The sequence below is a fragment of the Anolis sagrei genome, chromosome 4 (assembly GCF_037176765.1).
Source record: "Anolis sagrei isolate rAnoSag1 chromosome 4, rAnoSag1.mat, whole genome shotgun sequence".
NCBI classification, from domain to species: Eukaryota; Metazoa; Chordata; class Lepidosauria; order Squamata; family Dactyloidae; genus Anolis; species Anolis sagrei.
In genome coordinates this window covers 109968543-109986421 of record NC_090024.1, presented here as the reverse complement: position 1 = coordinate 109986421, position 17879 = coordinate 109968543, and the positions used below count along the sequence as shown (strand labels likewise).

Sequence of the window (17879 nt, the reverse complement as noted above, 5' to 3'; positions counted from 1 at the left end):
GGTCGATCTATGCTTTCTGGCTACATCTTTGATGTAGAGATAATTGCAGTTCTATTAAGGCAATTAGAAGCTGTGAGGAAGAAAAAAAGAAATGGTTAAACTAAGCCTATATAGTTGGATACACTATAGGTATTGCTATACTAAAGAGCACTTTACTAACCTACTAGTCTTTCACACAGAATTGTCTGAATCTCAAATTTAAAAGGCATCCAGAAGAGTAAGATTGTCCAGTAATGTTTAAAGTTGCCCTTTTCAGATGTGATGCTAACATATTGCAAAAAATGTGATGTGATGGTAACATATTGCAAAAGTTGACTCCGCTACCTTGGCAGCCACCTCTCCACAAAAGTCAACATTGACACTGAAATTCAAAACTGCTTGAGCTCTGTGAGTGCAGCATTTTTCCGAATGAATCAGAGAGTGTTTGAGGGATACCAAGGTGCTTGTTTATAAAGCTGTTGTCCTCCCAACCCTGCTATATGCCTGCAAGACGTGGACAGTCTACAGACATCACATGTAACTCCTAGAACGATTCCATCAGCGCCACCTCCCAAAAATCCTGCAAATCTCTTGGGAAGACAAGCGGACAAATGTCAGCGTGCTGGAAGATCCAAAGACCACCAGCATTGAAGCGGCGGTCCTCTGCCATCAACTCAGCTGGACTGGCTGTGTTGTCTGGATGCCTGACCACCGTCTCTCAAAGCAGTTGCTCTATTCCGAACTCAAGAACGGAAAGCAGAATATTGGAGGAGAGGAAAAGAGATTTAAAGATGGGCTCAAAGCCAACCTTAAAAACTCTGGTATAGACACTGAGAACTGGGAAGCCTTGGCCCTTGAGCACTCCAGTTGGAGGTCAGCTATGACTAGCAGTGCTGCAGAATTTGAAGAGGCACGAATGGAGGGCAAAAGAGAGAATTGTACTAAGAGGGAGGCACGTCAAGCCAACCCCGACCGGAGGACCACCTTCCACCTGGAAAGCGATGCAGTTGTAGGAGCAGAATAAAATGCAATATAATTTAGAAAGATACAGATCATGTCCCTTGTTTATAATACAGCTCTTTTAGATTTTACAATGACGACTTAATGTTGATGTGTGAAAACAATAGATCTGCTTTCCAAACATCAGTTTCCTAGGGTTCAAAATCCTCTTTGAGAAAATTCATTTTGTTATCTCATCGTTCTGCAACATGATGCTTCTCTGAAATCTGGGTAGTTTAAAAATGGATGGTTCTCATTGTGCCCTTGTGACTGACAAAGGAATCAGGGGAATAGGGTCTGCACAATGTATCAAAATAATATGCTTTGTTCAGATACTTTCCCACTAAATCTAAATGTGTGATATGATGCTACGTATGCAGTAAGGAAGGCATTTCTAGATTTGAATTATTCCTCCTTAGTGGTTGATGCAGAAAAATCATACCAGCAGAAAAACAGCTTGGAGTTGTGGAAGTGCTCTTGGCCTTTTTCAGTTGGTGAAGTTGTTTCAATTCTGTCTTGGCCATAGCATAGCCTGGCTGCTACATGTCTCCCAAATATTTATTTTGAACTTGTACTCTTGTATAAAGATATTTTAAAATAACCCAAAAGATTTGTCATTCTCTTGTTTGAGGGAAAGTAATCCTTACATTGTGGACTTGAAGAAACTCAGAAAGGAACAAATTGCCATACCAAAATGGCCAAGCAGCCAGTGCTTACAAGTATTTCTGTGTTGGGTAAACATTGCAGTTCAGTGCTATGGGAAAACTTAATCTCTGATTAAAGCAGCTAGAATTTTAGTTAGGGAGGCCAACCTTAACTAATCTGCTTAGCCTTTGAAGATATATTACCATGATAGATAAGTGAAATTCACAGGATAGTAGGCAACTTTCATTATGAAAACAACTGGCAATTTTCTGTCTCTGTAATTGAATGGCTGAAGTAAAGATTTATGACACTATAAGTGAAATATGTGAAATTGGACAGAACAGAAATAATCCTATCTTCCAAGAAGCAAAGAAGGGTGTTGTTAAACTATTTGATTTTTATGTGTATCACCTCTTTTCCAGCTTATTTTTGATGTTATTCCTCCTTATTCTCCAGCCAGCTGCCTTTTTTCCAAGAGTTTTTGTTTGTAATATGGCTTCATTCAGGGTCATTTGAATAAAAAAGGGCTACATTTTAATCGTCCATCGACAGAGACCTAAATCCAGTTCCTTGTCATGAGGAGCATAGATCCATTGAACTTAATAAATCAGTGCATGTGTTAGTGCCCTACATTCAGCACGACTAACAGTTTTAAAACAAAAAAAAATAAGCCTTTTAAACAGTTCATAGGTCTATAGCATTTACTTGTCGTGTCAGGGCAACCAGTCAATTATATTACATTTCTAACAGAAACAAAGTAAACAAACATACAAAATACAAATTTTGTGAGTTTGGTAGTTGATTAAATGTCCTTTGACCAGTATCTGGCCACTTGGAGTGCTTCTGGTGTTGCGGCAAGAGGTCCTCCATTGTGCATGTGGTAGAGCTCAGGTTGCATTGCAGTAGGTGGTCAGTGGTTTGCTCCTCTCCACATTCGCATGTCGAGGATTCCACTTTGTAGCCCCATTTCTGAAGGTTGGCTCTGCATCTTGTGGTGCCAGAGCGCAGTCTGTTCATCGCCTTCCAAGTCGCCCAGTCCTCTGTGTGCCCAGGGGGGAGTCTCTCATTTGGTATCAGCCATTGGTTGAGGTTCTGGGTTTGAGCCTGCCACTTTTGGACTCTCGCTTGCTGAGGTGTTTCAACGAGTGTCTATGTAGATCTTAGAAAACTATGTCTAGATTTGAGTCATTGACGTGCTGGCTGATACCCAAACAGGGGATGAGCTGGAGATGTCTCTGCCTTGGTCCTTTCACTATTGGCTGCTACTTCCCGGTGGATGTCAGGTGGTGCAATACCGGCTAAGCAGTGTAATTCCTCCAGTGGTGTAGGGCGCAGACACCCCGTGATAATGCGGCATGTCTCATTAAGAGCCACACCCACTGTATTAGTGTGATGAGATGTGTTCCACACTGGGCATGCATACTCAGCAGCAGAGTAGCACAGCGCAAGGGCAGATGTCTTCACTGTATCTGGTTGTGATCCCCAGGTTGCGCCAGTCAGCTTTTGTATGATATTGTTTCTAGCGCCCACTTTTTGCTTGATGTTCAGGCAGTGCTTCTTGTAGGTAAGAGCACAGTCCAGAGTGACTCCCAGGTATTTGGGTGCGCTGCAATGCTCCAATGGGATTCCTTCCCAGGTGATCCTCAGAGCTCGGGATGCTTCTCTGTTCTTGAGATGAAAGGCACATGTCTGTGTTTTAGATGGGTTGGGGATCAGCTGGTTTTCCCTGTAATAGGCAGTAAGGCACCTAGAGCTTCGGAGAGCTTCAGTTCTACCATCTCAAAGCTCCCAGCTTGAGCGGTGATGGCACGATCATCAGCATAGATGAAACTCTCTGTCCCTTCTGGCAGTGGCTGGTCATTTGTGTAGATGTTGAACATGGATGGAGCAAGCACGCTCCCCTGAGGCAGGCCGTTCTTCTGTTTCCACCATCTATAGCAGAACAGTAGAATATGTTTTAGGTCTTTAAGAAAGTTAAATAATAATAGAATTTGAATTGGAATGGATTTTTGAAGACTTTGAATAACTGAAGAAAAATAGATGGCTTTGGATCAGTTTGGAGGCTCCATAAAGAAGGAAATCCTTGTGTTTGTATCTGTTTACTAATCCTCTGCAAAGCCCACCTATGTCTAAATGGAAATAATAAGGGAGGATATTGTTTGGGGGAGAGAAAGAAGAATGTTATATCTCACTGAGCCGCAGAGCAAAAATATGTGCCTGTAACCACAACATGGTTACTACATTGATACCATAGCTCTTAAGCCTCATATATAATATCATCTTTGTAGCTTCTGGATTGCTCTTTATAGCTGTTTTGGGAAACAGTGGCAACTGCAGCTGATGGAATGCTCCTTTGCACATGATGCCTCATTAAGAGAAAGAAATGAAATGGGGCTCTGGATCATAAGTCAGAATCAAAGGTCAAGAAGGAAGCATCTTGGTTAAGTTATGACAAACATTTGTCAGTCTGGGTTGCTGAAATGGTAATACATCTCGGCTTGACTGCATGGCACTATATATAAAGCAGAGAAGATGCCTCCTGGGAAGAAAGAACATCTTCTTTACTGATTTGGAATCTGAAAGGCGTTCAAGTAACAGGACTGATACAATAATGGGAACAATGTTATGGTATATATTTCCCGGAGTAGAATGCTGACCAGCATATATTTTCCTGCATATTTTGCAGCATTTTGAAGTACATGTTGTGCTTCCCTCCTACCAAAATCATCATAGAGCAGTGATTTAATTTGAAACTACTAGTCAATCAAACAGAAATATTTCCCATCTTATTTTTATTATATTAGTTAACTTTACATGTCTTCTTTTTTTCTAAAGAGCTGGATTTCAGTGTACATGGTTCTTATCCTCTCTAATTGTCTGAAGTGCATCACATAAAGAGAGAGTAATTGAACCAAAATCATTCAGTGAATTTCGTGAGTTAGTTGGGATTCAAACCTAGATCTCTCAAGAGTCCAGTCCACCACTCTTAACCACTGACTCTCTTTAAATATTTCGATTAAGAGTGTCCTGTTTCTTTTGTTGCGGGGTTACTCTGTTCTTTGGTGTGCACCTCTTGGAGGTGAACTCTATAATAAAGTTGGTATTATCTGAGATCCGTGATCGGTGAAGAAAAAGAAAAAGAACTTTATTTTTCTACCCCGCCTCCATCTCCCCGAAGGGACTCGGGGCGGCTTACATGGGGCCCAAGCCTAGGCAGAATTCAATTAAAATAAAGCAATAACAATTAAAACAGCATTAAAACAGCATATACAGAGATGACTGCATCTCTGTATATGAACCCACACGAACCCTGCGATCATCCGGAGAGGCTCTGCTCTTGATCTCACCAGCATCGTAGGCGCGATTGGTGGGGACGAGAGAGAGGGCCTTTTCGGTAGTGGCCCCTCAACTCTGGAACTCACTCCCTAAAGACATCAGACAGGCCCCAACTCTGGCAGTCTTCAGGAGGAGCTTGAAGATGTGGCTGTTCCAGTGTGCCTTCCCGGAATAATGATCCCATAGCGCCTTGTCCTCCAAAGCACTTTACATTTCTTTAGGTCTGCTCGTATGCCCTTCCACAAACGCCACTATCACCTTTCGTTCATGTCCCAGCATTATTTCCAATTTTAACTCTACATTTGGCCTTCCCACTGTTTTTAATTGTGTGTTGTCTTATTGATAATGTTATGTATTTTATTGTCTATGTGTTTTTTTAATTGCTTGTATTGTTGTTTTATTGCTTGTATTGTTGTGTTTGGGCTTGGCCTCATGTAAGCCACACCGAGTCCCTTGGGGAGATGGTAGCGGAGTACAAATAAAGTGTTGTTATTATTATTATTATTATTATTATTATTATTATTATTAAACAACATAACAAAAACGGCTAGCAACAACAATAACAGCAGACTAATTTTGGAGGGGGGGGGGGAACCACTACGTGAACTAGTTAAAGGATAAAATGGTTTAGTAAGGTAGATGACAATATATAACGGCATAGGAAAAATCATGGAAACAGAGCAAATTAACAGGATCAGTTAATATAATATAGGACATCAGATTGAATGACAATTCAAGTCATGATACAGGCCATTTGTCATAGGAGTGAGTCGTCAATCGAAAGCACGGCGAAACATCCACGTCTTTATTTCCTTACGGAATGTGGCTAGGGAGGGTGCTAGCCAGGCATGTAGCTGGGGGGGGGGGGGGGGCTTGAGGGGCTTCAGCCCCCCCCCCAAATTCTCATGGTGGTTCGTGAAAAGGCCTTACTGGTGCATTATTTAAACTGTTATGTTTATTCATATCATGATCTGATCACCATACTCAATATGTCCCATATGCATGGGGGTATTGGGGTAATGATACAAAAGGTTTGCTAGGGTAGATCCTCTTTCACTCAGACTCAGCCCCCCCCCTGAAACTCAGCCCCCCCGAACCCCCCCCCCTTGAAAAAAACTCAGCCCCCCCCCCCCGAATTGAAATCCTGGCTACGGGCCTGGTGCCAGCCTAATCTCCCTGGGGAGGGAGTTCCAGAGACGGGGGGGGGGGGGCACCACCGAGAATGCCCTCTCTCTCGTCTCCACCAACCGTGCCTGAGAAGGGGGCAGGAGCGAGAGAAGGGCATCCCCGGAAGATCTTAAGGACCCCGCGTGGGCTCATAAGGGAGGAGACGGTCACACAGATAGGCAGGTCCTGAACAGTTTAGGAGGAGCATGTTCCCATGTTACTCATAATTTCAAGGGGTAGATTTAATTTCACAATATGAAAGGATAAAATTTCTTACAACTAGGGATCATGAGACTAAATAACATTTCTTTAGGGACCACATCCAGCCCATAGACTATAAAACTGCCTTCCTTGTTTTAATTCATTGGGATTTAATTCATTGGGATTTAATTCAACACAGTCCACCAAACACTGCTGATGTTCAACTCCTGTTCATTTCCCTGCGATTTCCATTTGTACTAAAAGTTTTCTTCTGTGCAAGGCAGAGAAAAATACCAACTAAATTTAGGCACTGAATGTTCTGTCTGTGCAATTTTACCTAACAGTGAGACTGTTCATAAATCATTTATTTTGGTTTTGTAGCCAGGGGTGGATTTTTAGCTTTCTCCCAAATAGATAATGTCTTACAGTTCAAAGAATGTTTTTTACACAGTGGTAACCAAAGGTGCTTTATCTCATTCTTGCTGTGAAATAATCCAGTGATACCATACCATGGTCTGACCATGAACCAAACCCTTTTGGAAAAAGGCCAGCTTAAGTGGGTCAGGGAGAACATTAGTTGAGAAAAAGAGGAAATAATTGCTGATGATAGTGTGTACTTTCCTGCTACTGCAGTGTCTGCATTTATCTTTTTTTTTAAAAAAAAAACCCACACACATATCTATATATATACTCATGGAACAGTTTGTTTCATGTCATCAGCCTATCCATTGACAAGCATCAGATTGTCACTGACAGGCCTGTTTGGATAATATGTGATAGTGAATGACAGTCAGCCAAATAATTAATTTCTATTGGCTCCTGTGTACTTTTACAGTTAACAGCGATTTAGTAGTAATTCATGTTGGAAAAAGTGCAATCAGTCAAATGCTTTCTTTGTTTATCTCATTCTTGGACTACCTAACCCTGACAAAAACAGATTAGTGCTAGAAGGCATTCTAAAAATGTCAGTGCTTTTGGCGGTTGGGGGAAAGCAGTGGTTTTATTAATCCTTTTAGGCAAAGTGGATCTTTTTGGGGGTCATTTTTCAGGGAGTTCTGCTCCATGGTTATCCATTATGGAAATTCACTATCTTCACTACCTCTGAGGATGCTTGCCCTAGATGCAGGCGAAACGTCAGGAGAGAATGCCTCTAGACCATGGCCATATAGCCCGAACAACCCAATTCACTATCTTATTTGCTCAAGATGGTTGATTCTACTTTCTGAATGGAGCGTTGTAGTCTTCAGAAGTTTCTGAGCTGCTAACTCTACTGTTCCTGTTGGGAACTCCAGTTCTTCAACATTTGAAGAGCCACATAATTCTTACTTCTAGTATAACCATCCAGTGTTGAATTGTATGATTTTCATTGAAGAACCAGGAGTCAATTAACATAGAATAATTATAGCCCTATTTATTCTACTTAACTGCCACAATTTTAAAGGAATTTGGTGTTTTTAAATCCAAAAATGACCTTGGATTTGCTCCATCACATACATTTTTTCCACAACTTGCTTTAACATTATTATTATTGTGTTTGGGTTGTTGTAGGTTTTTTTGGGCTGTATGGCCATGGTCTAGAGGCATTCTCTCCTGACGTTTCACTTGCATCAGGAGAGAATGCCTCTAGACCATGGCCATACAGCCCGAAAAAACCTACAACAACCCAGTGATTCTGGCCATGAAAGCCTTCGACAATACATTATTGTGTTTATTTATACCCTGCTTTTTCTCTCCAAGGAAACTCAAAGCAACTTACATTAAAAACATTTTAATACAGTTTAAAATTGACAAATATACAAACATTAACACAGAATTAAATATCTTTGGTATTAAAGTCAGTTAAAATTCATAACAACATATTCAAAACTAAAAACGATAGCAGCTCCTGACTTGATTTTTATTTTGTAATATGTGAGTGTTCACTTTTTACTTTTGGAGAGTAAAAAGTAAACAGTAAAAAGAAGATTAATATCTTCTAATAGACATATTCACTGTTATGAATCATTAAAGTACTTAAAAAAATCACCCTGTAACATCATTATGTGCACTTAATCAAAACTCAGTAACAACCAAATTAATAAAAATAGCAAATTTTTGAAAGAACTATGTAGTACTATATTTTTGTTAAAAAAATAATTCGGGAAAAATTCCAGATAGTTGGAAACAGTCAATTACAGTTCCAATATACAAGAAAGGCTCTCCAAAAGAGCCTGGTAACTATAGACCGATCTGCTTGCTTTCCATCCGAGGGAAACTGTACACACGATTTCTTTGTAAGAAACTGATGAAGGAATTGGAGGCAAATAAAACTCACTCTGAGATGCACATGTGGCATTTAGGAAAAACTCATCCTCTATGGATCAGACCTTAATTCTCTTATATCTAGTGGAGAAATATCATAAAATAGTGAAAGACAAATTCTTTGTGGATTTAAAAGCAGCATTTGGATCTGTCTCCAGACCCAGATTATGGTCTAAGCGAGATCTAAATGAAAAAAGACTACTCTTTCTCATCAAAGAACTACACAGAGACAGCCAGTTACAGGTTGGATGTGGCCCTCTGGGCCAAATTTCTAGGCCAATTCAAATGATCAGAGGGGTCAGGCAGGGCTGTATCTTAGCACTTACCCTGTTTAACATATTCCTAAATGACCTAGAAGAAGTCATGATGGATCCACAAGGATACCTTCCCAGCTTGGGCACAAGGAGAGTCCCCATTCTGCTTTACACAGATGACACAGCCATCCTCTCCAAATCCAGACCAGGGCTCCTACACCAACTCAATATATTCACAGATTACTGTGAAACAAACGAGCTAAATATCAATTTTCGCTAATCAAAAGTTCTCGTTTTTGAATGCAAATATACAAAATACAAATAGTATACTGGAAAATTTTTTCTTAGAGCAGGTAAAAGGTTTCCCGTACCTGGGACTCACCTTCAAACATGTGATTATGGAAAGAACGTAGAGGAACTGTGACCCAAAAAGCTAAGGCTGGATGAGCGGCTATACTAAGATTTTACTACACCAAAGGAGGACAACATGTCCCCTCAGCATTAAAAAAAATTAATACCAAAATTGCTTCGAAACTTCTTTTCGATGCAGCCATTTGGCGGGAAAACATGTATGTAAACTTAAACAGAGTCCAAGCAAGGTTTATAAGAGACCTGTTAAACGTGCCGTACTGCGTTCCTAATGTGGTCCTGTTACTAGAAACATGTGAATGCCCACTAAGCACATGGGCCTGGATTCTGAAAATTAATCTCTGGCTCAAAACAAGTGTATTCAAATTAGGAACGGGCCCATCACGTTTTGTCCCATCCGAAACCACTCAACCCCTTTGGGCAAGGTGAGCTGATCGGAAAGTGACCTCAGTTGGTCTATCATCGTCCCTTTTGCTGCACCAGAATCACTGAAGCAACGGATGAGGGACATTGCCCTGGGAGAGCTCAGAGCCTGCTCAAATTCATCATGTTCCCCTAAATCCTTGAACTTACCATACACGGAGCCATTCAAGTCATGTAAATACCTTAACAGCCTCACAGTGTCTAATTACTGCAGACTCTCCACAGAAGCGAGACTAAATGTATTTCCATCAGAGCTGCTAAATGGCAGACTATCTGATATCCCCTACTCCCAAAGATTATGCCCGTGCAATGGACATGCAATAGAATCATTAGAACACACCTTGTTGCAATGTCGCTGTTACCCAGCTGCATGAGGCCAACTCTTACACCCAATCCTGACCCAGTTGTCTGAGCATTCCCTGCAAGGGAAGGTCAGACATCTTATGGAGGACAAGCAACATGTGGTGACCCTCACAGTGGCAAAGTTCCTTGCAGTGGCAGCAAGGCTGAGAAAGAGCAGTGTCTCCGATCAGGGTATTACCTGACACGGTATAGCATATTTCCCCACTTATGAGCGATCTGTTAACTCCTGTATGTTATCTATTTAATAGTTGCGGGTCCGTGGACTGTAATAAAGTTTATGTATGTAGATTTTTGTTGTATTTTTTTTCAGATTCATCATTCTGAACACATTATAAACCTACAATAACGAGACAAGTTTTTCATCTGTGTTATTAGAAACATTCTAACACACTTAATCGTTTAGAAACATATGAATCCTTGGCAAAAGGTTTCTTATATCTGCTTTTTTATTGCAGTTTATTGAAGGTCGGCTTTCAAAGCTCAATGCAGGAAAGGGGTTCTCAGATGTTTTTGAAGAAGAAATCTCTTCAGGTGGCTTCAGTGGAGGTATATGTTTACTTGTATATTTCTTGGTTCCTTTGTATTCTTCACTATTGACAGAACATTAGGCTTTAACTTGATACTGACCCAAGGGAGTTCATGCTGGTATGCCGAGTACACTGATTGCTAGATCTACAAAACATATGAGACATTACAGAAAATGACTACTTGGTAAAATAATTTCTTCCATTGCACCAATATTTGGTACACTTATCACAAACGTCAAAGTCATGTAAAATTCACATAGTTATGTCCATAGTGAATAAAGCAGCTAATGATCTTCAAATTATAATGGCAATTGAATTCTGATGAGTAGATAGACAATACTTGGAGAATACTAGGGAACATATTCATTCACGTAGTCCACAACTGATGTTTGCAATTGTGGAATTGGTCATTTATAACTTCAGGATGTTATCACTTGAATTTAGTTTCAAGTCTTCTTTTTTGTTCTTGTGAGTCAATTATCTGTGTTCTGCACTATTGGATTATCCATGTGTGTACACATTTGTATGCCAGAGGTTTTCTGAGGCAGGCCAGTACCTCAGCTTTCTTCAGTAAGAGAAAAAAAGAACACTTGCGGAAATAGAATCATAGAGTTTGAAGAGACCTCGTGGGCCGGGCCATCCAGTCCAACCCTGGTACCTCTCTTGTAATTAGACTGAAGGTGGATGATACACAACCTCAGACAAAGAGCTGAAATATTTGTTTCAGCAGATATCACAAATGTTGTTTCTGGTTTGAAAGTGTTATTTCTTGTTTAATTGTGAAGTTCTTTAACTTCAAAAGTAGTTGTTATACTCCAGAAACTTCATTTTTGTCGCTGTCACTAACTATGTTGAAGTCGTTGAAACTCTATAAGATACCGTATATACTCGAGTATAAGCCGACCCAAATATAAGCCGAGGCACCTAATTTTACCATAAAAAATTGGGAAGACATATAGACTCTAGTATAAGCCGAGGGTGGGAAATGCAGCAGCTACTGGTCAATTGCAAAAAATTTACATTAATTGAGACATCAGTAGTTTAAATGTTTTTGAATATTTACATAAAACTGTAATTTACTATAAGACTGCCCAACTCTGATTAAACAATTCTTCTAATCTTCTTCAATATAAATGTGCTTCTGTGTCCTTCCAATAATAATAAAGTCTAAAATAATAAATGTAATAATAATAATAATAATAGAGTAAAATAATGGAAATGTAATAATAACAGTAATAATAAATTATAAATGTAATAATAATAGAATAAAATAACACATGTAATAATAATAATAATAATAATAATAATAATAATAATAATAATAGAGTAAAATGATAAATAACCTTGACTCGAGTATAAGCCGAGGGGGGCTTTTTCAGCCTAAAAAAAGGGATGAAAAACTAGGCTTATACTCGAGTATATACAGTATTAATTGACAAACTAGAACAAAATGTGGTGCAGGATGTCCTACAATCACAAAGTTTTTGCAGTTTAATAAACTTTTTCCATGTTTTTATGATAGAACCAATCAAGAAATGACATTTATAACCCAGGAATAAAAATCGTGTCCCATAGTGATACATGTGGGGGAACTAGCACTTTTCCCCCCATCTTGGCAATATTTGTAGTCGTTTTCACCAGTCTGGAGAATAACAGATTGAGTTGAAATTCATTACAAAATATAGCAATTCAGTTGTATTCTCGGTCCCAAACTGGCATCCTATCTAGCTTTTGAATCATACTTCAAAATTAAACAGTTTCTAGTGCAAGAATATCATGTTTTAACAGGATAGCTTTATTGCCAAACACATTGTAGGTCTGACATTTGTGGATCATGTTACAGTTATGTAAGTCGTGTTTAGAGTAGATCTGTACATGAAGTTGCTGGTCTGAGATGTCTAACGTGTGTTGTCGCCAAACACTCTAAGACAGAAGGCTTGATGTTGGGCCTTGTATGTAATTTCATATTGAAAACGAACAGGGGAGAAGATGGCGAGTCCTTGCCTAAACATCTGTCCTAGAAACTTTTCTTCTGAGGACAGAAATGAATCTTGGTAGAGGAAACACAACCTGGATTGAGCACCCAGCTGCCTTTTAGGTACATGACAAGCAGTTTCCTACCAGGTCAGGTTATTTCTGCATCTGTGGTTCGACTGTTCAGAAGCCCTCCAGTCTGAAAGCAGCATTTATTCTCAGATCGCTGCTTAATCTTTTTAACTAATTTAATCTGGTGTCTTACCTCCATTTATTTACTTGCTGCATGGTCGTTTAGCAGAAGTCTGTAGTTGAAGGAAGAGATTTGTGATCATGGATTACTCTTCCCACAGAATGGGTTAATACGTAGTGTTTTGGCTCTATTGCCAAATAGTGCAGAGTAAACAGAATTTCCCCCTGGCTCTTGATGTTAGCTTTGTTATGGTGCATAAGAGGCTTTTGAAACACTGTTATAAATCCCAGGTAATTCCTTTGGAAAACTTTTGCATGTAATTTCCCCCCCTAAGCTCATGCTATGGGTCTAGTTAGCAGCTGTCGTTGCCTCTTACACTTTTCTCAAAATTAACAGTAAAATTGCTTTTAATGTTATCTGAGTAGATGCCTAATCTTGGCTTATTCTAGTAAACAGAGGGAAGCAAGGCTCCCGCTTTGAGCTGTCAAATTTTAACTTGACCATTGTGAGCAATTTATTAGAGTAACAGTACCCAGTGAACATATATATATGTTTGTAGCTCTCCCCTTGGCCTCGTTTTCTTCATCTACAAAGGCAGTAGCTACTGTTGATGGCAAAAAAAGAAGAAAATGAATGAGTGAATGAAAGCCAGCAAAGCAAGCTGCCATTTAGAGCTGTAATAAATAAGACACTATACCCACTTGTTTATCTCATGAAATCTAAATATTTGAAATTCAGTGGAAAGAGTGAATAAGTCTCGGACAAATATTGTATTAGTGTTTCTAATATTTTATGTTTCCCTTTAATTTGAATTTTAGGAAATTCAAGATCATATCACCAGTGGGTATGTAAAGTAAAGGTATGAGATGATGATGATTTATTTATTTATGATATTTCTATCCCGCCTTTCTCAAGCCCGAAGGCGACTCAAGGCGGCTTACAAATTTGATGCCATAAAAATCCACAATATGCAATTAAAACTTTTAAAACAGCATTATAAAATCAATATAAAATCAATTCAATACAAAAACCATTAAAAACATGATGATGATGATGATGATGATGATGATGATGATGATGGTGGTGGTTTACTTGCCTTTCCTTGTGGCTTGAGGTGGGGTACAACTTGGTTAAAACACTAAGATAAAACAAAACACTATTGAAATACTTATAGCAAATATACACAAATAACATACAAATTAAAATTACAATATTGGATACTCTGGTGTCTGTGTTGCACTACAAAATATGTCAGTAGCATGCATTCTTGACTATAATGTGGTAGTTTTGCTGTTTGTTAGATTAGTGGGAAATATCTGGGAATGTATACAACGTATTTGATAATATATGAACAATGAACTTCTGGACAAGCCACTCTGTACAACATCCATTTCTGTAATCAGCTTATGAAGGAGAACTTCCTGGCGAATTGTTCCCTGTATGATTACATTAGAGTACTTTGATAAATATTTCAGCCCTAGAGATGATATATTAGAACCTTTGGGTGGTAGCAGACCAAAGTAGACGAAAGACAGCTGTAGAAATGTGTAGAAATGGCATATGGGAGGATAATGGGAAATATATTTTAACTCAACGAGGAAGTAGCATTTTTTCTGAACTGTAACATTTTATTTAGGTTGATAGTAGGATTACTGTGTGTTTTACGTATTTTAGAATGTGTACATATTTTATATTTTTCAGAAAGGAGGTGCCTTGATCAACACAGCAATGAACAAAGCCAGTCCAGCTGTGAGAACAGCATACCGATATGTAAGATTTGTACCTTTGTGTTTATACAACCAATGGCATGTCCTGTTCTTACGCAAGATATTGCAGAATGTTGTTTCCTATACACTCCCATATTCCCGAAAGGAAGGGAAGGGTAATAATAGAGTACACTGGAAGCAAAATGGGATTGTCATCTCTTTTATTGATGCTGCCATTGACCTTGAGGAAGAAGATCACATCTGACATTTCTTCCCCCTTCTTTTCTCTTATTTCATTTATCCCTTAATATTTCAGTGTAATGAATTCTTTTTTTCTCAGCTTTAATTTGTTTGCTTTATGGAGGACTGGAAGCAAAGCAGTTCTAGTCTACTGCTATTTCTTACAGTAGGAAGCTTCCTCCTCAACTTGGTTTGGATGACAGGCTGGCATAGAGAATTTTGAGAATGACCCTGAATGGCTGTAGCTACCTAATGCATGTCTGAAAGTAGTCAAAGTAGTCAAGTTGACCCTCTTCTCAAAATGGCTGGCTTGTTCTAAGGAGTTAAGATACAGAAATTGGTGCTTTGCCAGAAGTGGGCATGTTGTGAAACCAGAGAGCAAGTTGTATGTTTTTTACCCCTTCATTCTACATGTATGTTGTCCGACCATTGGGAAAATGTTGCCGCCCTAGGTGTCAAACACGGAGGAGAGGCTTCCTTGCTGGGTAAATTATTCTTCCAAATCACATTCTTCCTTTGAGGCTCCAGTCATCAATAAATAAATAACTCCCTTAATCTCATCCTTAAAAGAGAATTTTTAATTATGTATCATTCGAAATAGTACTGAACCTATGAAAAAAAATAATCCAGGTAAATACATTAAAGGCCCTGTATATTCATGTGCTCATTTATAATTTATATACAGCTCATTAACAGATTGGTGGGAAATTGTGGATCGCTTTTTTCCTACTTTATATACCTCTACAATTTTTGCCTTTTATAATCCTGAGCCAGTATATTTGACCATCACTGGATTCTGATTGCAGGGCCTCCATTTGCGAAGTTCTTTTTGATGGCCTTCCTTCGAAATGTTTGTGTTTCCTGACACAACATCACTCTTTAGTGCAGTGGGAACTCAAAAGGGCAGCTTCTCAGACTTTGCCAAGGGGAAACCCTGTATGTATCAGTAACCAGGTTTTCCAAGGTGCAGTTATCCCCCACAAAGATGTCTTGCAATTTCAGTGGCCCCATTGGTACATAAACTAACTGCGTGGAAGCACTGGACACAAATCATATCATGTATCTGACAATAAATTGTAGATGCGTAGAAATAAATCATATTTTTATAGTGATGCTATCCAAAACATGCACTTGACTTGTTTAAAATGGTAAATGAACATAGATTGTGCATGCTGAGCTATGTAGGAGTGTAGATGCTATTTAGCTGCATTGCAATGTTTTCAATGGACTCTGGCTTCAGCCCAGTTATTGACTCTACTTAGTTCTGATTGATTCAGTCCATGGGATTTACTTGTCACTAAACCATTGACTGAACTTTAGGTTGAAATGTACCCCTCCCCCCTTTTAGGAGAAAAATGTATGTTATCTAAAACTGTTTGTATAATTCCTTGGCCTCTAAGAATGGTTAGCTCATCTCCAAATGACTCTCATTCTGTTTTAGGCTGAAATATCATGAAATGGAATGAAACTTAGCTAATTCTCTTAGTACAATGAAACCTACTAATTTATCTATGTGAGCAGGCAATATGGAGAAATGTGAACCTAAAACTGCTAGATTGTGAAACACTACTAACCTAACTTTTCTCCCTTTCAACAGGTGACTGAACCTAGATCTTAGAAATATTCAAAGTAATAATGTAATTAGTGTATGTTTGAAATCCAGATACACTTATGCCAAAAATCCAACTTTTAATGTTCTTAAAACTTATTAGCAATCATGTGTGAAATTTAAAAAGGAAGTAATATCCCCTTTTTTAACCACATAATGTGAGAGATTTCATTTTCAATTAAATTTCCCCTCATCTAGTGCACTCTTCCAACCAGTGTTTTATAAATCCACTTAGTTGTTTTTTTCTTTCTTCTCTTTCATAGGCAAAAGATCATGCGAAACAGGGAATAAAAGAGGTAAAGAGTAAGTTGAAACACAAGGTGCGTAACAGACTTTGTACTTTCTTACCTTGTTTCTTGCTTCAGTTTGAAGCATATACCTTACAAATCCCACAAGATTTGTGTTTTTAATGACTTTTGAAATATGCTTAGCCCTTTGTTCAACAATACATTTTTTATAACAAGCCCTCTGGCAACTATCTGTCATTCCATGCATCCACTTGAATAATCTCTTTATTGTTTGCATATTTATCATGGAAAAACAGAGGTCTTCAAAGATACATTAACAGGATGTATGTTTTCATAAAGCTGATTGCTTTGATATCACAATTGAAGCCTTTGCTTCAAGCTGAGAATTTAAGGCAATTGCGTTTTACTAGAAAAATTTGATTTAGGAAGTGTAGTTGTCTGTTTAGGTTTCATGAGATCTGTAAATGGTGGCAGTACTTTAACATGCTAAAACCTCTTTGCCTTTTAGGAGCAACAAGGTAAAACTATTGGAAGCACTTCACAGAGAAACTATTCATTTATTTAAATTGGTATTTTATTTTTTACACCTTCAGTACTTATTTGTAAAGAGAGCAGATTTAATTTTATTGCTTTCCCCTTCGAGCTCTCAATGAAACGAATATTTATTTGGACCATTTATACCGCGTCCTTCTCAACCTCCGAGCAGGGACTCAGGGCGGCTTCCAAACAGGCAGCATTTCAATGCCAAACATAATACCTGTCCGAACGGATTCTCCCCTATGAACCATCAAGATTGTTAAGATCTTCTGGAGGGGCCCTGCTCTCGGTTCCACCATCCTCGCAAGCGCATTTGGTGGGGACAAGGGACAGGGCCTTCTCGGTGGTGGCCCCTCGGCTCTGGAATTCTCTCCCACTGGAGATTAGAACTGCCCCTTCTCTCCTGACTTTTAGAAAACAGGTGAAAACCTGGCTCTGGAAACTGGCATTTGACGAGTGAGTCAATAACTCGTGACTACACGGACGGATGGTGATGAACTACGATTTCATTTTGACGACTTGGCCTATGTAATTATATGATTGTATTTTAGTATTTTAATGTTTTAGTGTATTATGGGATGTGATGTTTTTAAACGATTGTTTGTGATATTGTTGTTGTGAACCGGCCTGAGTCCCTCTGCGGAAGTGAGAAGACCGGTATATAAAAGTTCTAAATAAATAAATGATAAATAAATAAATAATATAAAACATAGTAAAATTCAACCATATACATTGAAATAGTTATAAAAATATAAATTAAAACAGTTTGCCAGGTTAAAAATTGTCATCCATATCAGTCCAGATGTGG

The 17879-nt window shown here is 38.8% G+C and overlaps 1 protein-coding gene across 3 annotated transcripts in view; it reads left to right on the top strand.

The window, feature by feature from the left end:
* DENND1B (DENN domain containing 1B) overlaps positions 1-17879 on the top strand; it is a 247935-nt gene that overhangs the window by 184554 nt on the left and 45502 nt on the right. For 2 of the 3 annotated variants that reach the window (XM_060774562.2, XM_060774565.2), the window contains 4 exons: positions 10493-10583; positions 13550-13590; positions 14433-14501; positions 16550-16606. In XM_060774562.2, coding sequence (XP_060630545.2) covers positions 10493-10583; positions 13550-13590; positions 14433-14501; positions 16550-16606 — 258 coding nt within the window. The remainder of the gene's footprint in view (positions 1-10492; positions 10584-13549; positions 13591-14432; positions 14502-16549; positions 16607-17879) is intronic. The other variant, XM_060774564.2, reaches the window with a different exon arrangement.